The sequence below is a fragment of the Euwallacea similis genome, chromosome 25 (assembly GCF_039881205.1).
Source record: "Euwallacea similis isolate ESF13 chromosome 25, ESF131.1, whole genome shotgun sequence".
In the NCBI taxonomy this organism is placed as follows: Eukaryota; Metazoa; Arthropoda; class Insecta; order Coleoptera; family Curculionidae; genus Euwallacea; species Euwallacea similis.
Window position 1 is genome coordinate 608,422 of NC_089633.1, and position 20,272 is coordinate 628,693.

The following is a 20,272-nucleotide window of genomic DNA, read 5'->3' on the forward strand; positions in this document are numbered from 1 at the left end:
CACCTGTATCTTGATCAATAAAGTCTGTTCGATTAAATCCCCAAGAATTGTGTAGTGTAGTGGAATATTTCTGGAATGGTATGGTATATCATTGGAAAATGAAATATACGTAAATAAAAGTTTCTGGACAATGGTGAATGATACTTTTCGATGTACCTTCCAGAAAGTGCGAACTTTCATGTCACCTATCGGCGATCGGTTGAGTCATTGTGTGGGAAACCCGGTTACGCGCCATCTATCGGAACGCGCCTCTAATTAGGTCTATCCGAATTGGTTTTGACGCTTTTCGAACAATTTACGCTTATTTTAATTGAATTTTCATTGGTGAATTCAGTTATAATTAATAAATTTATGATGCAGAAACCATAACTGATTGATATTTCTAATGGTTAATGAGTTTGCCTAACGATAACTTCATTGTAAAGATCCATTAAGCTTGTTGTTTCACTAACTTGAAAATTATTTTTTAGTATTTTCTGGAGGTATATTTGCTCCTCTGTACTTATGGAAACTATCCTGTACTAACCTGAATTCAGGACAGCCTATTTTGCTAATGATTGCTGAACTAAGAACCCAAAAATCTATTTTTTTAAGTGCCTAATTAATTCTGATTTTGGTCCTTGAATATTTTCTTATAGCTTCCTGTGTATAAATTTAGATTTAACCAGTAGTGTTGAAATTCGTGATATACCGGATACTAGCAGAGATAAAATTAATGACTAAATACATGACCTAATATAGTTCTTTGTGGTAATTTGTTACAACTCCTAACATAGAAATATTTGAAAGTAATTACCAGAGACTTCTGAAACTAATGTATAAAAATAGATATGATGCTTCGTGTTAATTAGTTCTTAAAATTCCAACGATTATTGTTTTATATTAGCTAACGGTGCGATTGAGTGTATATATTGTAATTATCTAATTTTCTATATAACATTTCATTAACTAAGAGTTCTGCAACTTAATAAATTATGTTGAAGACTATCCGTATACATACGCTAATACTATTAACTCCTAATGTATGTTTGTTGTAGCGACATCTAAAGACGCTAACTCAGAATCTTATGTTCATGCAATCTGTCAAAGCTGGCGCTAGCTTTAGATGCTACTAACATAATTATGTATCTCTTATTTTTAACTCACATCCTGCAACTCTAATATTCTAATCTTTACAACAGGATACACATATTGTGCGTATTTTCCCCTCAATTCTATTGATTGATACCAATTCAATAAATAATAAATCAGCCGCAAGAGGTGTAGCTATCGTGTAGGAGTCCAACGCAATCTTAGGAATGTTATATTGTAATATTTGTCCCAGTATGGGACTATCTAAAAAAATATGTTAAGGACAGGGAAAGGACTTGTTCAGAGCATTATAATTGCTCGAGTGACATTTTTGATTAGTATGTTGTTATTTTGCTTATATGGTGATCATGGCGCAATTTTAATTGATATTTGATGTGACTAAAACAATTCAGCAATAAACAAAACTCTACTTGACATTAATCCGAAGAAGTGATTAACAAAATTCATCGCAATAAATCGCTAATTTCCTAATTCCTCATGATCATAACTTAAACGGTATTAATTAGCCATGATTTATATGTAACTCCAAATCAAAGGAGTGTTCTTCCTAATCAACTCCCACACATCCAAATAGAAGCCACCTGAACGATCGGATTTAAAACATTCAAGACAACATAATAAACGCTAGTACCATAGAAAGTAATTGCAAATTAGCGTTTATTAGTACTGCTCAACGAACCAAACCTTTTATAAAGTACATCTTACTACCAAATAGCTACGAGTAAACATTCATTCATATTTGCATTTACATATTACCAATAGTCGTTGTTATTTAAATTGTCTTGATTAAAGTGAGTTTTCCCACTTTTTTTATTGATCTGGTATTTGGCTTGGGGTCCAGATTATACTTGCAAAGCAACTTTTTCTGTAATAAAATAGATCAAAGGTGTGTCAAGCTAGTGTGGAAGTCGTTATGGCACCTTTGAATTCAAACGCATGCAAATGGGTTATAAGAAACGTATTAAAATGGAAATAATTGTTTTGTTATTAACAAGACGTGCTTTTCAAGTTTATTGATATTGATGACTTATTGGAATTATTTTAAAAGTTTAGGAAATGTGGGAAAATTACAAGCTAAATGCCTCGCTAAACAGTAGACAAATAGTAGCTAGCTAAGCAATAAACGAATAATACATTAAAAAATGTATTTCCTCAAGACCTAAAGAAGTACGATTAGTTACGAGTACCTTTACGATTAAAACGGTATATCATATTTTATTCAGTTATAATACAGTCCCTTCATTTCCAAATGTCTACCATAATAATAAAATTTTGAAGAAAAATAATTAATAAATTTTAAAAAATATAATAATTACAGTCTTGGTGGCATGAAAAAAGATGAATTTGATTTACTTTACTTACTTGATTAGTTCTTCAGTTAAAACTTGAAAAATACTTTAAACGTATTTTTTCATAATACAGAATGTTGCAGGGGAAGATGCATAATCTTTAATTATGTATGCTACATCCGAAAATAACTAGTTTAATATATAAACTGTATTCCAAAAATGCTTCCAAAGGAACTACAGGATAAAAGTTAATAACAAAAATGCAAAACTATGATTTTTTTTAAATCGCCTGAAGACACTTCAATAAAGTTTTGAGGGTATTGGTAGCTAGAAAAGACGAATACGCACTTTTTTAAAAAGTTTATTGTATTGATCCCTCTCCCGTTTGAAACATTTGTGGTAAACCGTAAATTTTATATACTTATCTAGTTTAATATCTTGAGGCAACCCCAATAAAATACATAATTTACTTACCATTCTAGGACGATAAAAGTATATGTATGTAACACTATTTATTTTTCATCTTCAATCCACATCGATGACCGGCGAAAGTGAGATTTTACCAACAAATAGAGTTGTCAATGTCAAGAAGAATGGTTTACCTGTAATATTCATAGAGTTATATATGGATTGTTTTTTATTTTTTAGCCTTTTGAGATGCATGGTTCGTTGGTGCCAGTTTCAGTGTAACAATTCAACTTCTTTTAAGATTTTTATTGACACGAATTATTGGCGCCAGTTTACTGACACTTCAAAATGTTCATGTCTATATACACAAAAATACTGGTGTCTATAATTTGTGCATGTCATGTAAAGTTTGCTTTACAGCGATTTCGTATGCATGCTTCTAGAAAATAAGCGGTCTGTATCAACGATCTATATTCTGGAAGAAGTGCCACATTTTCCTAAATTAGGCAATAATCTATGGCAGCAAAATTAGAGGGAGGGACCTCAGCATGATATCTTATGTCTTAGATATGCGCCAATTGATTCTTATTTTTAATCAAAGTAGTTTAATAATTATTGAATTTTATTTCTAATTTTTTAAAACTTCAGGATTTACTTTGACTTCCTCGAATATAAAATTAAGAAGGAACATATTAATATAATCAAATTTAAGGTATTAACAAGCCACAAGAATTATAAAATATTGAGGGAATTCGTGACGTCATTTTATTTACCATTAGCCCACTCTGAGGATCCAAGAGAAAACGATGATTTCGAAGGAATTTTAAATAAGTGATAATCACCGTAAACGTGCCGGTATTACGGACAAAAAACGGCCTAATGATTTATTAGACAGCCGCTTGAATTTGCGGCAATACCGCTGAGATAATAATTAATTATAAATCATCGATCACTGCTGGCTAGTAATTGCGAAAGACTAGCACAAACGGAAGCGCCCAATATGGCTTAATGAATGTTTTCTTTTATGGGCATATTCTTTCACAATTGGAATATGAGATCAAATTGATGATGAAAATGATGGAAAAATTCTATTTATAAATTCATGATATCAGAGGTAAAGAACTTAAATACTGAAAAGAACCTAAACTTGCCCCTCAAAAACCCTGATATTTTTCGAGGTAAATCTAGCCAATATTTAACATGACTTCTCTTATTCTATACATATAGGTTGATGTATAGGGGGTGATGCCTACATTCAGGCATTAAATTTGAAGAATTGACCAAGTTTCTGTCAATGAAGTATTCAAGATAACTGCAATTTTGAACCTAATGATTTTTTTTTTGTTTCAGATACTTTGGACAGCCTTATCAGTAGCGTTAGGTTTAGAATTAAGAGGTGAATACATTCGTGGAGTTCCTTGCATAAAGCGCCATCAACAGCTCTTCTGTCCTACAGCAGGCAACTCATATCCCTTGTAAGTAACAATTAATAAGTGAAAACAATAAAACATCTATATTATAAATAGATGTTCCGCATGATGGATCCCATATTTTTGCTAATAAGTTTTCAAATCAATTTCTTACTAATCCCAAATCTGATATTCACCGATTCGTATAGCTCCTTTTTTAATGTATACTATTTTTATAAACCAATGCTAATTATGTTATAAATCGCGTTTAGTAATCCGATAATATTCTGATTCAGACTATTAAAAAATGGACGGCATTGACCGTTCTTCAGAAATTCCAAAGATTATACACATGAAAGTGAATCGAGTGGGATGAACAATACACCTCAATTATTTGCAACGTTATTATTTAGATGTTGATATTTAAATATGCAATAATTATGTCTGTCCAGAAGATTAATGGCTGATTTATGTTGATTAATCAAATTGTTTGCCTATTTAGTTTACTGAAATATGTGAAAAATTCCCTTGATAGTGTGAAGAACATCTTTTGGTACCAGCATCGATTAATTGAAATTGCATTTCAGAGACCGAATAGAACTATTCATAGACGAAAACAAAGCCTTAATGAAGCGAATGTACGGGGAATTCATAGTGCCAGAATTCGAAGATGAGGGTGGTTCCACTTTTACGAAACGATCGGTCAAGCACAAGAGATCCGTGAAACCGGGGGTTCCAGATATTCACTTTGAACCAGGTCCGGAGCCTCCATTTGAAAACTTCGACTTCGAGAAGAGCCACAAACGAAACACTAGACAAAATTTCAGGAATATGAATTTCTCCAATAGCAAAAATGACAGCGGAAGGTTTAATTTCATTATATATAATTGTCATTTTCCTGATAATTTGATTTTCAGAGTGGATGCATGCGAAAGCAAATTAGAGATTGTAACTCCTTATTGGGCTTCGAATTCGGCAGGCAAAGTAAGGGCTATTGTGAATACTCAACACTTCGAGCAAGCTATTCATCAAGAAGTATGCACGTAAGTATTGTAAAAATTCATAGATTTCGAGATTTTTTTTTAATTAATAAGACAGTCGAACTACGCCCGACGATCCCATAATCCCTAAATCCCCCGCTGATTGCAGAGATCTTTATAATTTTAAAACCGCACATTTCAAGTCTGTAAAGACAGGGGCGAGGCATATAGATTACAATTTTCTTCAAATAAGCATCAGCGAACCAGCCAAATGAAAAAAAAGAAATTAAACATTGCTGATTCTCTCTATTTTTCATAAATTTCAAGTAAAAATGAGTAAACAACAAAAAAAAAGAAAAGGAATATTAATTTGTAAAATTACTGGATCTTAAAGCGCTGTGATACATCAAAGATATATCCAGAGCGCTATAAAGGTTCTCTGCTATGGAACTAAATTTAACATTTAATTATCGTAAAAGCAATGACGTAGTCGAAGCAATTTTGAGGTATCTATAATAATAACACCGGCCAAATAAAAAATAAATACGGAAATAATTTTATCAACTTGTTGAAACTACATATCGACTATTCGAAAAAGGTCGCATAAATTTGCTTTGCATCTGGATCCCCTTTTTCTTAAATCCGCCCCTGCTCAAAGAATCGATCTGCCTCGCCGATCATGTCTGCAATCAACGAACATATTCGCATATATTTTTTTTCTCTTACTTAAGAAGCAACGTAGAAGCAAATGTGAGAAGTGTTTCCAAAATGTCGTTGATGCGGTTTACGAATTTTTACCAATTGGTTAGTAATAAAACATCTTTTAGGAAGAAATGTTTCAAACAATTGTTCAGCCCATAAAATAATTAGATTTTTCGTTCATAATAGAGTTCAGTATGTCACTTACTTATGTGGCAATAGATGCTTTCAGGGAACCCCATGGAGCTAAATTTTCAGTCAATTATTTGAGCTTATAAAATACTTAACGGCTGCGACTGCAATGATTTCCAGATAACTTTTAAAATAAATTTTGTTAATTGCACACTTGAAACGAGCCAAAACAACTTTAACACCGAATATTCTTAAGTTTTTCCCCAAAATTATTCAGTTTTAAATAATGTAGCAAGAAGCAAATGACATCTGTCAAAATCTCGGCTGTCACTATAGGCAACGACCATTTCAAACAAAAAAGCCTTGACACGTAAATAGTTGGTTCCAAGCGATGACGTAGTCAAGGGGCATTACCTTGTTTTAAAAATTCTTAAATTTTCAGAAAAACTTCAACAAAAAGATGTACGAACGATTGCGGCTGCGAACAGAAATACAAATGGCACCGTCTCCTGGCTTATGATCCAGACAACGATTGCAGAGGTATCTTCATGGATTGGTTCCTATTTCCGTCTTGTTGCGTCTGTAGATGCAATCCGTGACCTAGATAATCGAATTAAGTAAATAATAACGTTAGATTTCGAACGCCGATCAAAATGCAATTCTAAGCTTGGTTTATGGGCTTCGACAAAGACGAGATTAGTATACTCTTATAATAGTTTATAATAATGTCTCGTGCACCATTGTTCAGTCAGTCGAAAATGTGATAAAGTTTTAGTCTGCCAAAATGTGTCGTAATAATTCATACGATCTTACTCCTCTATAACACATAATAGAATCAAATTATGACCAGTCACTATTTAACATCAATAACACGAAAGAACCTTGTCATACAGCTGTTTAGTCCAAAAAACTGTTTTAAATGAGGAAGTCTTGCTGCCATCAGTAATTACCGATCTCAATTCGTCTTAAAATATTCACTTTCATATTTTGGTGATTATATCGAAAGTGACGGTACTAGTTGGGCTGACTCAGAGCCGGATTTAGGCCGGTTTTACCTTTCAAACAAGCAAAATTTCGAGATAAGCCTATAGTGCTTACTATAATCCCAAACAATGCCTAATCGCACAAATCTACTGAAATTCTCTGTTTCCATTCGAATTATTCTAACTAAAATAAGGTTTAAATATTGCACAGTTAGGTAAATGCGTAATTAAGGCTTATGTGTAAGTAGAGAATATGTTTGTATTTATTTTTAATTTTATACTATTGGTAGTCTATGTAATGTTATAAATTATTTTATCAACAAATATCCTACTAATGTTAATTCGCAGGAATTCAGAAGTGCAAAGTTTTAATTAAAAAATACGATTAAGTGCGTCAATTATTTCTAAACTTTCTACCTAAACTGGTAATAATATAAGATCTACGTTCTATAATATATAAAGTATTCCTAGTAGATATTTCATAAAGTACTATTAAGACTGCGTGCAATATCTTATCAAATACTGGTGGGATCGAAAATCTCGCATTTGTCTGAAGTTTTTAATGGTGTGTAAGGCATAAAGTTAAAGAAATTGCTGCCATTTTTTGTAACGTTAATATTAAATAAATTATTCAGAAAACATGAGATCTGGGCCTGAGTCTCACACCTTCACATACAATGCCTCATCTTGTTCTACGTTGGTTTCAACGCCAATAGATTTCTGTTAAAAAGGTACAAAAACAGTGTTCATTTGAAAATTCCCCACTCCATGTATCTTTTATTCTGCAAAAAATTTCAAAAATCGCCGTGATTCGTCGATTTTTATTCTAAGGGGAACTTTTTTTGGCCTAAACTGAGTCACGGTAGAATCATCCCTCTAAACCTCAGCAACCCCAACTTTCAAATCTTAAATATGACCATCCCCCTTGTAATATATCATTTTAAAGAGCGTTTAATTTGAGGTCCAGTCATGCTTTTATTTTTAAAATCGGTTGAATTTTAGTGCTGTTATAGACAAATAAACAACATTTTGTTTATTTTTTATTTAATTGACCTAAATTACAATATTAGAGAGGTTGGTCTAGCACACTCATTATTTTTACCATACAGAAGAACTATTTCGATTCCCTCTGCTAAAATATACACCATGATTAAATTTTGCCAAGAAAACACGTTCGATACCAACGAGATCGGAACTCGAATGCCGCTATCCTGTAATATGAAGAAAACAAAATTCCAATTGTTATTTTTATAAAGTTTATGTGTTTTGCTCTTTTTTATTCAAGAATAAAAAAATTGTATAAATCGGTAAAATCAAAATAATTAAATAAATATTGTAATTTAGGTCAATTGAATAAAAAATAAACAAAATATTGTTATTTTGTCCATAGCAGCCCCAAAATTCAACCGATTTTAAAAATAAAAGTACGACAGGATTTCAAATTAAATGCTCTTTAAAATGGTGTATTACAAGAGGGTAGTCATATTTAAGATTTCAAAGTTGGGGTTGCTGGGGGTTAGAGGGATGATTCCACCACGATTCAGTTTAGGCCAAAAAAAGTTCCCCTTAGAACAAAAATCGACGGGTCACGGCGATTTTTGAAATTTTTCGCAGAGTAAAAGATACGTGGGGTGGGGAATTTTCTAATGAACAAACTGTATACTTAAACAGCAAGTAGAGTTTTACTGCTTCGTATGTTTACACTTCAAAAATATTGCCAATATGGACGAGCGTCACTGGAGCAATCCACTGAAATGAATTATACTAACCTCATTGACATTCTTATAGCCCCCTTTTCGAACAACAGAACCTCTTTTAACTACCATAATGAAGCCCTTACAGCCAAAGCTTCAAACACAAACATCTATATCAATCCTTCTTGAGTTAATCTTGGAGGCTATTTGCCCGGGTTTGATAAAATGGACTTGAAAAAGTTTAAGATGTTACTAGCCACAGTTGGGATGAATAATTCTTATTACCACCCGTACGGAGCCTCCATTCATTGTGGACCAGATCCATGAGCTCTGCCGAAGTCATAGCGACAGAATCACTAACACGACGATAGATGCAGCTTCTCAGTGATTTTTATGAGGTTTGAACAATCCACAATCTAAAAATATTGATAACAGGAGAAAGAAGAAGCAATAGCCATACCAGGAAATTACCCACCAACAACAGTAGTTGCACTGTTGGGTTTCGCATGTGCATAAGAACTGTCCTTTCCGGAATAGTACCAGTCACTTTTGCAAACGTTCCGGACACATCACTAGTGTTTATCTATTTCGGATGTCTACCTCAACTACATCAGAGTTGATAAAAGGGGCTGCTGTTATTGGCATTGAAAGGGTTCTTCTGCAATATTATTCCAATGGAAGCGAGAAAGCTGTTTCATATGAGTTTTACTAGTCACACTAAAAATCCGGATTTCTTTTCAGAAATTCTTTCATTAAATTCTCACTTGAAATTGGGTTACTCACAAATGCAAAACAATCATCCGGGCAATTTCTAACGATCCCAAAAACTCCGAGGACGTTCTAGAATCCAACAATTTGGCTTTTAAGTTACTCTAAACTTAAACGTATTACACAGAGATTATTAAAATGTCCCTTAAAATCTTTGGGAATTAGGTTGAAATAAATTAAAAACTCCATATAATATGAGGCACCACGACAAAATAGAAATCTTAACTAACATGAGTAAACATACCCACAATTTTTTTACGTCGTCGAAGTAAATCTAGCCAATGTATTGGATACTTCATGGGTCAATGTGTATGGTGTATTGCATGCAATCAGGTATAGTCTTCTAATTAGTCGCATTTATATTGATTATAATTAAGCTCACCGACTTAAAAATAACTTCTACGGTTTATTTTAATTAGGAAACGATAAATATAAATTTCAGGATTAATGAGCATGACATTGCAAATGCTTTTCCTACGTATTTGTAATGAATTTTGGAGTGTTTTAAATCCCTCAAGATTTTCCAGGATTTTAGGATTTTCAATAGAATTTGAAAAATTTAAAGAAAAAGCTGAATTTTCTTATAGTTGCTCACGATTTTCAGGAATAGGAAAGTCTGATTTAAGTTATTTTAAAGGGTCTACGGAAATTTTGAGTGTCTCAAAATTCTTGTTTCCTCTTCTTTCGATTTTTAGGATTGAAGGAAAACACTGAAATTCCAAGCTATTACCCAGAATTTTCAGGATTGGAAAGGTCTCATACAGGGTAATTCAGGAGGAAGTACCAATATTTCAGGTACATATTGAGACACTCAATTCAGGTACATATTGAGTGTCTCAATATGTACCTAAACGCAAAAGTTCCTATGTACGTGGGCCCTATTCTCAACCATAACAGAAATATAGGGATAAGTTCAACATATTTATTAAATGTACTAAAGTATCGTTTAATAATTATTAATAAAACACATTAGCTAATAATTTTCAAAAATACCACCGTTTGCATCTAAACATATGACCGCTCTCCGATGAATAAATCTAGTCGCTCTTTACATGGAGTTTGGTTTCTGTTTCTGAATATTTCTGCTGTATTTACTATACGGTCGAGTAACGCATCTCTAGTATCTACTTTAGTTACGTGCACTAAAGATTTAAACCATCCCCAAAGACAAAAATCTAAGGGATTAAGGTCTGGCGACCTAGGTGGCCAATTATGTGGACCGCTTGGACGATTTGGAAAATCGTTGTTCAAAAAATTTCTCACTTGTAAACTGTAATGCAGAGAAGCGCCATCATTTTTTGTCATGCATCAAGTGGAATATTTTCCAAATGGTTTTGTAAATCATTCTCTAAAAAATATAAGTATCCTTGTCCCGTAAGGTTATCATTGAATATGAATGGACCGATTAATTGGCGATTGACCACACCACACATTAATGGAAAGTCTGTGTTGAAAATTATGTTCTATGGTAATGTGAGGATTTTCATCTGACCATCGGTCTTCATTGTGAAAATTGTCTATACCGTCACGAATGAACTGCGTCAATGTATTTTATTAACAATCATTAAATGATAATTTAATACATTTAATAAAAATGTTGAACTTACCCTTGTATTTCTGTTATGGTTGAGAATATGACCCATGTATATAGGAACTTTTATGCTTATTTTGAGACACCCAATACGTACCTGAAATATTGGTGCTTCCTCCTGAATCACTATGTAAACCTAATAATGTCTAAAGCTCTTTCTAAAAAATTATGGAGTGTCTGAAATTTTTCATACTTTCCCTAAGTTCATGATTTTCAAGTGATTTTAAAAGATTGAAAGAAAAAGCACAATTTTCTATACGCTAAAGTGTTTTAAATTCCTCAGTACCGCATACAAATTTCTGGGGTCCAATTTTGTACTCTAGAGAAGAACAAATGACGTGTGACCGTATACACAGGATCTGCATTGATGAACTATTTTGATTTCATTTCTTGAGAACACACTTTTCTCCAGTCTATAGAATCGGACCCCAAGACACATTTGTATGAAAAGTGTTCAAGTGTAATGCATCTTTTTAAGGGTTTTTTTGTGATAAATTGATGATTAAATCTAGTTCTAAGATTTTAACTGTTGCAATAAAAACTCACTAGAAAAGACTCACTTTTTTAATGAAGAAATATCCATGACTAATATATGAACAACAAACTGAAGCATTTCCTATTAATTTTGCTGCTTCACCAACTTTCCTGTGTTAATTAGATTTTTACATCTTACCATTCCGGGGATTCCACGAAGGCCATTCTGAAGAGCCCTCTTTTAAAGTGAAGTGCCTAAAAAAACTAGGAATAATCTTCTAAGTACTTCTTAATATGGGTATTTATTAAGAATCAAGTCTCAAAGTTAATCAAATTTAAATTACATGAGTAATTACGCAGAAAATCTCTTGTCTTGATATAGTTAATTACAATGGCCGCTTACTAAATTAATTCATATTTCATGAAACTGGACTAAAAATTGAAACGTTAAATGTTTTTCACTAATGCAATGGGATTCCGTTGAACACCGCCATCGGGTCAAAACAAAACCAGTTCCAAAGAAAATGTATTCAACGCGAAGAGTCATCATTATCAGTTTACACTTTGCGGCAGGTGAGCGTCCTGCAACATGCTGAACCGATTTGCATTGGAATGCGTAATTTGCAGTATTGTTGTGATTTACTGTGGTGGAAAACCGTTAGGAAGTAAGTACATTTTCATTGTGCACCAATTTTATAAAAATTCTCTTTTTAAATTTCTCTTAAATTTTTAGAAATTGTTTATGTCCCGGGAATAAGTAAATTTTTCTCATCCATTCGATCCGGCAGTAAATAGAGGCTTTTCGAGCTTTCCAATTTAATAATTAATAATTTTCAAAACCCATAAAAAAATTGTCCTTGAATGAATAGAACAATTAAAGTCACACCGATTTTTAACAATAAAATCATTGTAAAAAAACAATGCATATAATGTTGTTTATCAAAATTTGGTGACCTCTCACAATACTTTTATTTTATTGTTATGGTATTCGTTGTTTTTAAACCTTGCTATCACAGATACGCCACCAAAAAAACCCACTGATTCAGTCACGACCAATTCAATAGACTCGCAAAATAATGCAAGCCCTCAAATCCAAGTGCTACACAACCTTTTTGGACTTCTTAACAAAACTGTCGTACAAGCTCTTGTGATGGAGCATAATAACATTACTCAAAGTATGTTAAAAAAGGTTAGGATTGACTCCAGCTTAAAATGTCCTTTATTTTAGGTTCCTTATCAACGGACAAATTGCAGCAATTGCTCTCTTTGGCCAAACCTGTAAACAATCAGCAGTCTACGTCAACTGCACTTGAAAATAGGTTCCAGGAAATCTCTTCTTCATCTCCTCAACCTTCTAAAGTATCCACCCAGCCTTCAATAAACACATTTGCAAGCAGCCAAATTCCATTGGCATTCAGCCCTCTTGATCCTTTCCTATCCGGACACTTTTCCAATGAAAGACCTAGTCAGTTAACCTCGCCTGGAAAGCCCGTTTCCGCAAATCTTCCGGGTAATCAACCACTTCTACAAAATCAAGATCAAAAAAATATCACTAGCCCAAAACCTCCTTTGGAATCTCAAAAACCTCAATCATCAGAAGATCGATTTCTAACAAATCTTCCTTCCTCTTCAGTACCATCAACCACCAGTAACAAATCTCCCTTAGAATACAACCCCCATAGGCCCTTTTTCGCTGGCCAAACTGCCGGTGGTAGGCCTGGACAATTTATTCCCCCGGGAGAATCTCTGCCCGCAGGGAACGTGCAGCAACTCCTGCAGGATCGGTTTCCAGAAATGTCCACTGTATCTACAATAACAACCAACAAATCTCCTTTAGAATACAATCCTCAGAGACCTTTTTTTGCTGGCCAAACTGCCGGTGGTAGGCCTGGGCAATTGATTCCCCCGGGAGAATCTCTACCCGCAGCTAACGTGCAGCAACTTCTGCAGGATCGGTTTCCAGAAATATCCACTGTATCTACAATAACAACCAACAAATCTCCCTTAGAATATAACCCTCAGAGGCCCTTTTTTGCTGGCCAAACTACCAATGGTAGGCCCGAGCAATTAATTCTCCCGGAGGAATCTCTTCCAGCGGAGAATGTGCAACAAATTCTGCAGAATCAATTTTCAGAAATTTCTACTGGATCTTCAATAACAAGCAACAAATCTCCCCTAGAATACAACCCTCAAAGACCATTTTTTGCCGGTCAGACTGCAGGTGGTAGACCTGGGCAATTGATTCCTTCAGGGAAACCTCTGCCTGCAGAGAATGTCCAGCAAAATATTCTGCCAAACAATTCATCTCAACAAAGCTTGGAGGATCGCTTCCAAGCTCCCATTACACCAACAAACAGCCAATCGGAAACTAATCTTCCGGCTATTGCAGCTCCGATTTCCACATCCTCAACTATTTTACCTTTAACGACCAGCACCAGATCTCCTTTGGAGTACAACAACCAAAGGCCATCCTTCGCAAGTCAGGCTTCAAGTGGCAGGCCAGGACAACTGATCCCTCCAGGCAAGCCTTGGCCTGCTGATCCTCCGACTGTCCAGAATCGCTTTCCAGACATACCATCACAATCAGAAGGCGACGGACAAAGACCGTTCTTCTCTGGACAGTTTTCCAATGGTCGCCCTGGGCAATTGATTCCGCCAGGAAATCCTTGGCCAGCAAACACTTCTGGAACAAAACTGCTTGTTCAGGACAGATTTCTAGGTTATACACCCTCCGTACAACATAGGCCTGGTAGTGATTCATTGGAAAGCCAGTTTGTGAATGGGGGTCCGGATCCATTAATTCCTCTAAAGGGTTCGTTACCCACTAATCCATTAGAGGTGTTCGATTATGCGTATTTTTAAATAGGTACTTGTAAAATCATCTCAGGAATATATTTTGTATTTCCTTTGTATATTGCTTGTTTTATGTTCTTAGAACTTCACAGTTGAATCCGTTTAGTTATTAGATTTTTTATCAGGTATTCTATCCCAATAAACCACTTTATGAGTGAAAGTTGCTGTATACCTCGCTATGGTTAATCAACTTCGAAGCTACTTGTACTTTTTCATTAATTTCTGTAGAATATCTCATAAAATGCTTCATGCTAGTATTTATGAAACATCCCTCATAATAACTGCTACTCGTATAAAATGATAACAGAGGAATTTACAGGCATGCAGTGGGAGTAAATGACTAGTCCATGAGATTAATGACTTGTTTAATATTGGTCCTTTTTTCATATAATTTCTCTGTCCAAAAGAAAAAATTCGATACCAATTTCGCTTTTATTTATGCATTCTGGAGTATTAATAAGTAAAAAAATTCAAATAGTAGAGATATTTAATAATAAAACTACATAATTAACATAATTCAAATTGTCCAACAATATAAGACAATCAATAATTAAGTAATCAATTTCTGTCTTTTGCATAAAATAATATCAAATATACTAGAATGATCCATTAAACAAGTCAATCACAAATATGCAAAGAGATTTTTCCAAGGGTACCTACGCCTACAACGAGCAAAGGGTTAAGAAGGGCTATTTTAATGTTATTTGGGATTTTTATTAGTTTTGTTTGTCCAAAAAATTTCAGGCTTAAACCACATTAACAAACTTTTAAACCCAAGATCTTTAACTTTAAAGAAAACTGAAAATACAGTTTTACTGATGAATTAAACTTAACGTGATCCACCAACAAACTAATGTCTGTGAATGAAAATGTCACTATTAAAATTATATTGTTATTAAATCGTTTTTTGCGTCCTCTAATTTCTGCCTAAAAAAGACACCATTTATGAAGCTGAACGGAGACAGGTAAAAACATTTTTGCACGTTTGTGATACTTGCATAAAGTAATTTTCAGTGTGAACTACAAATTAAGAAATAGTACATAGTATGAAACAAAAACATGGAAAGATCGCGCGTCTAGTTAACCGTCCATCACTGAGTGCCAGACCGGCTATTACAGAAGATAGAACTAAAGTGCAAACAACCATATTTTAATATTTTTGCATAGATCCAATAAATCTTTCGAAAAAGGTGCTGTACAAGCTCATAGGAAATGGTAATTCTCTTTTAGTTTTGGGGACTGGGTCCTTACTGTGATGTTCATGAATGTCGTCTTTTGGAAAACAGATTCAGTAAATTTCAACTACTGTTGAATGAATACCAATTCCCTCACACAGTTATGGTGTACGACAATTGGTTAAGAAGAACTGGTTCATATTTCTGGATAGAAATAAGCGATTGGCAAATTTAATAGAATTCAAGGAAAAGGCGGAGGAACACATTGTATGCATAAACCAGAATGAAAATATAAAGTAAACTATTGTCCGCGATACGCAATTTTCATCCTTTAGCTTCAGCCTTGACTCTGCTTCAGCTAAGAACGATCATCACTGCCAATCAAAATATTATGGTATAATATTTAGCATAACTTAAAAACCTATAAAAATGAATAACCAAAAGTAATCCCAGTGTCAAATTTTGTCATTTAAAAATTGAGGTCAAAAATATGAGCTAACTCACAACCTAGTGAAAACACACAAACATTGAAATAATTTGGTCATTGCTTGATTGGACAAATGTTATCTAAAGCTTGACTTTCCAGTTCTAATCACAAAATATTAAATCTTGTCTCTTCATCAGAATCACTATCTGAAGATGTATTGCTGCCTTCTGGACGGAGGCAAAAATGAAAGGCTTTTTTAGAGTGAAGTTTACTTTTAGATCTGTCTTGTGAACTGCTACTACCTCCTCCTGAGGTAGACGGTGCATCTGAAATTTTGCCTTAAAATAACTATAAAAATCTTAACAAAACACAGACCTGAAATTTCTTGTTTGACTTGACCCTCCAAGCAATCAAATACCTCATTAAACCTCCGCCGCTGCTCTTCCTCCTCATTGTCAAACACAGAGAAAAGATGTACTACTCGTAGTTTTTTATTTCTATTACCCAAATAACTATCATCTACCAAAGAAAGAGTCACATCATCATCTAACTCTGCCAGTTTTCTCTTTTCTTCAGTATCTTTAAAAATTTGGGGCTGCATCCAAAAATATCTCCTTTCAAATATCCTTGACAAACCAGGAATATTTTTATATATTTTATATAAACTTGGGTTGTCCATCACCAATTTCAAACACATCATTTGCATTGTGAGTTCTTTGGTTACGGAACATGTTACTCTTATGCAAGATTTTGCTGCTGTGGAACATACCATGGGATATAAGTCCTTGCCTTTTAAACCTCTATATGCAATTCCTACAATATTGTAATTGATAACAAGAAGACACTTTTTGTTTCAAAAGATACTTACCCAAAGACTTTCTATTTAAAAAATATTCTAAGGTACCATTACACATGTCTAAATGCACACCAACAATACTTCCCACCCCAAATTGGTGTCCATACTTTTTTCTAACTCGATTGTGCTGAACACTTCCATGGTAAGAATATCCCCAAGATTCTGAATCAATGCCAAGTAAACTGCAGAATTTAAATTGCCATTTTTCAAAGTCTACTTTTGATGTTCCTACTCCTACCATCTGGAAATGTAGAATAGTTGACAATAATAATAAAAATAAAACTACAGATAGCAGTGAGGTCTTATGGCCAATTTAGTTACAAGAAAGAATGTGAGTTGGGTGAAACTATTAGTTAAAACAAGCCTAAATTCACAAAACACATTTTCCAACCTAATCTTGGCATATTTCTTTGATGCAGTGAAATAACTTATTAGACTTCACAATCTAATAATAATAACATGAGGATTGCACCTCTAAGAATAAATTTGAGGATATTTATCTTTCTTATATTTTAATGTATATGTTATATTTGAACCATTTGTCTACATGCTTGGTTTTGCCAGGTCTCTGAAGGGCTAGGTAATTTAGGTCATCTCAGAAAGTGGTGTCATTTGTATGTTGAAATATGGGCAGTCATGTAACTAGGAATGTCATTAATATAATGGATAAAAAGCAGCAAGTTAAAGATAGAACCCTAAGGGATCCATGCTATAGGGTTTCCATATGTTCAGGTTTCCCTAAATCTATTTGAGATTTTAGGAGATCCAAGAGGTTTCACCAAAAATTGCAAAAATGTCCAGAGATTTGAATGCAATAAAAATATCAGCATTAAAATGCTTATTTGACAAAGTGAACGGTAGTGTTCATATTGAGACAATATGTTACCCTTCAAATACATTAAATGGGGTCAAAGTCCTTTTTTTTAACAAAATAATACGGAAACCCTACCTTGCTGTAATAGGACCTAATAAACTCCTAATGCACTTCCACACATACAATCAAAACTCAGTTTTCTTAGTAAAATATCATGTGACTTGAATGACATATTTTTATCTTACCACATCTGTTCCATACAACTTGGAGATTATCTTTATTTCCCAATAATAATGAAAATTCTGTTGAAATGGGATTTGCCCCTTAACGGCAGCAGTTCCAGAACTGTACACTGGATGGAACAACACTTCCCTGCCTTCATTGCACATTCGAATATTTGGGGAAGACTGGTCTTGCCATCCCCAATCAAATGCCGTAGTTTCTTCGCCACAGGTGCATTGCAGCTTTCCATCTACAGCCTAAAATAAACAAATTTAATGTGAAGGACTAGATACAAAAACCAAAAGGGAGTTTTTACCTCTGTAAAACAATTTTTTGTACAAAATGCATTGCTTATTTTTTGGAGTTCAATGTTCCGTGCATTGACAAAAAGGTACATAGTGAAATACTCAAAATAATTTCTTTCAGCAATGGTTTTTGTAGTGAATTAGTAAGTTAACCGGCGACTATTATTAGTAATTTTGTAATTCAAACGAAGATGTTAAATAAGGATTAACAATAAACGAAAAATAATAAAAATGCAAATATGGGCATAGAAAATTGGTATTTTGCACTCGATTTGATTACATCGAAATTTCTGTGATCCTGAAGCTTCCAAATGAAACTTTCATTGTTTTATAGTAGAAAAGCCCTACGCATTCGTAATAATAAGAAAAATTCTGGGAAAAATTTCTATAACATGTAACATGGTAAACAATTGAAATACCAAATACGTTTTATTTCCTTTTAATCTAATATTCACTCTTCACACGTCATGTGTCAAAGAATCTTTTCCTTACTGGTCCTCGGAGCTCCACGTCACTCACACTTCACACTACATTTGACTTTAAATTATACACGAGAGAATAGATTGAACATTTTGAAAATAAGCAACGGAATTTAAACAGTCATAAGCTTTTTACAAAGAACATAATCTCTGTGTAGTTCTCATAGCATGAAAGGATTCTTCGTCTGTAGCCATAAAACGCTGATTAAGGACAAAAGAATATTGCCTACGAGGTAACATAAAAAATATCTCCAAAAACGTAAAAAAATTAAATTGCAGTTTTAACAAGGGTAAAGAAAGACTTAGATTAATACACAAACAAAAATCTTATGCAATTTCACTACTTTCTGGAAAACATCGGTATTTCATTCTTTTATAATTTTATAGACCTTTTTTGAGTCACCCTGTAGGAAATATTCTACTGGGTCTTTCCTGAACATCGGACGCAACTTTAAGGGAATATTTTTTGAGTCAAAATAAGAAAAAAGTTCCTATAAACGTATCTGAAATAACGTTATTTTAAAAATACAGGGTGTCGAAGTTTAAACATTTTTTTTAAGTAATTTTTTGAAAAACGTTTAGGCTGATTTAGTTGTAATTTTCGTGGATTAAGAACAGTTTTGCGTTGTCTCTTTTAAATACATTAAAATTTATCAGGAAATTTCGGGGTGTGCCTACGGGGTGGGTCTGTCAGGATTTTATACAGGGTGTTTCCTAAGTACGATACGTAATTTCGGAAGCATAAATTCTGTCGCTAAAATAAAGGTAATTTTTTTGTATAAACTATGTTCCAAAAATGTTTCGTTACGGAAATACAGGGTGTGAAAGTCTATTAAAAATGAAAAATTAAATTTTTATTTGTGGGGTGACCTCAAGTCACTCATGTATAAGACACTTGTGTTAGATGAAAATGACTTAAGAAATCGAATAATTCAAAGTTGCAGTGCCATAAGAAATACTCTAGGAGTTTTTGAACAAGTGAGACAATCAAAGATGAGACTATTGGAATCGTGCGTTTTATCAGAAGGTGGTCATTTTTAACATTTGCTTTGAATCTGTATCACAAATGATTATTTTTATGATTGTTATTTGTCGCTAAACAATAAAAAAATAAAATCTCTATTAATTCATGAATATTAGTTATTCTATTACAACGCACTACAATATCTTTTTTTTTTTAAACGGTGCGTCCTACGAAAAAACGTCAAGAGACCTTTTTTCTTTCAAATCGAACAAACAATTAAAAAATTTAAAAAATATATAAAAAAAACTCTGGCGTACCAGGTTTACCATGTATTTTTTTAATGAAACTTTCACATTCTGTATTTCCGTAATGAAGCATTTTTGGGATATATTATAGCTTATATAACAAAATTACCTTTATTTTAGCGACAGAACGCGCTTCCGAAATTACATACCGAACTTAGAAAACACCCTATATAAAAATGGAAACGCCCATTAGCTTTCTGCAGTTTTCACAATTATTTCAAATAGAACATATACACCTTTTTTGTTTATTGATTTGTGTTCCATTTCGTTTCGCTTTCAAGATTAAAATTAAATTCTAATCTCTTGCACATACCTGAGTAAATTTAATACAATTCAGAAATTTAAATAAATAT

The 20,272-nt window shown here is 33.5% G+C and overlaps 4 protein-coding genes across 4 annotated transcripts in view; 3 read left to right on the top strand and 1 right to left on the bottom strand.

Moving 5' to 3' along the window:
* Window positions 1-7,636, top strand: part of spz3 (Spaetzle domain-containing protein 3) — a 28,448-nt gene extending 20,812 nt beyond the window's left edge. Inside the window, exons 3-6 of the mRNA XM_066402332.1 lie at window positions 4,140-4,264; window positions 4,786-5,064; window positions 5,116-5,241; window positions 6,452-7,636. Coding sequence (XP_066258429.1) covers window positions 4,140-4,264; window positions 4,786-5,064; window positions 5,116-5,241; window positions 6,452-6,608 — 687 coding nt within the window. The 3' untranslated portion in view covers window positions 6,609-7,636. The remainder of the gene's footprint in view (window positions 1-4,139; window positions 4,265-4,785; window positions 5,065-5,115; window positions 5,242-6,451) is intronic.
* sturkopf (lipid droplet associated hydrolase sturkopf) overlaps window positions 7,191-20,272 on the top strand; it is a 79,859-nt gene continuing 66,777 nt past the window's right edge. Inside the window, exon 1 of the mRNA XM_066402348.1 lies at window positions 7,191-7,202. The gene's annotated coding sequence lies outside the window, so the exon portion shown is untranslated. The remainder of the gene's footprint in view (window positions 7,203-20,272) is intronic.
* On the top strand, window positions 11,942-14,403 carry LOC136416940 (uncharacterized). The gene is made up of 3 exons (XM_066402383.1): window positions 11,942-12,184; window positions 12,536-12,694; window positions 12,748-14,403. The coding sequence occupies exons 1-3, from the start codon at window positions 12,109-12,111 to the stop codon at window positions 14,379-14,381; spliced, it is 1,869 nt and encodes a 622-aa protein (XP_066258480.1). The 5' UTR covers window positions 11,942-12,108; the 3' UTR covers window positions 14,382-14,403.
* LOC136416930 (SPRY domain-containing SOCS box protein 3) lies at window positions 14,607-18,571 on the bottom strand. The gene is made up of 5 exons (XM_066402374.1): window positions 18,183-18,571; window positions 17,890-18,123; window positions 16,843-17,071; window positions 16,350-16,787; window positions 14,607-16,300 (listed from the first exon to the last, which is right to left on the bottom strand). The coding sequence occupies exons 1-5, from the start codon at window positions 18,261-18,263 to the stop codon at window positions 16,140-16,142; spliced, it is 1,143 nt and encodes a 380-aa protein (XP_066258471.1). The 5' UTR covers window positions 18,264-18,571; the 3' UTR covers window positions 14,607-16,139.

What these genes read in the sequence shown, in the direction of transcription:
- LOC136416940 (XM_066402383.1), top strand. Translation starts at nt 12,109, where the DNA reads ATGCTGAACCGATTTGCATTGGAATGCGTAATTTGCAGTATTGTTGTG. An exon ending in TGGTGGAAAACCGTTAGGAA is followed by an intron (nt 12,185 to 12,535) that starts GTAAGTACATTT and finishes TTGCTATCACAG; the next exon opens with ATACGCCACCAAAAAAACCC. An exon ending in GCATAATAACATTACTCAAA is followed by an intron (nt 12,695 to 12,747) that starts GTATGTTAAAAA and finishes CCTTTATTTTAG; the next exon opens with GTTCCTTATCAACGGACAAA.
- LOC136416930 (XM_066402374.1), bottom strand. Translation starts at nt 18,263, where the DNA reads ATGTACCTTTTTGTCAATGCACGGAACATTGAACTCCAAAAAATAAGC. An exon ending in TTTAAATAGAAAGTCTTTGG is followed by an intron (nt 16,788 to 16,842) that starts GTAAGTATCTTT and finishes ACAATATTGTAG; the next exon opens with GAATTGCATATAGAGGTTTA. An exon ending in AGTCAAACAAGAAATTTCAG is followed by an intron (nt 16,301 to 16,349) that starts GTCTGTGTTTTG and finishes GCAAAATTTCAG; the next exon opens with ATGCACCGTCTACCTCAGGA.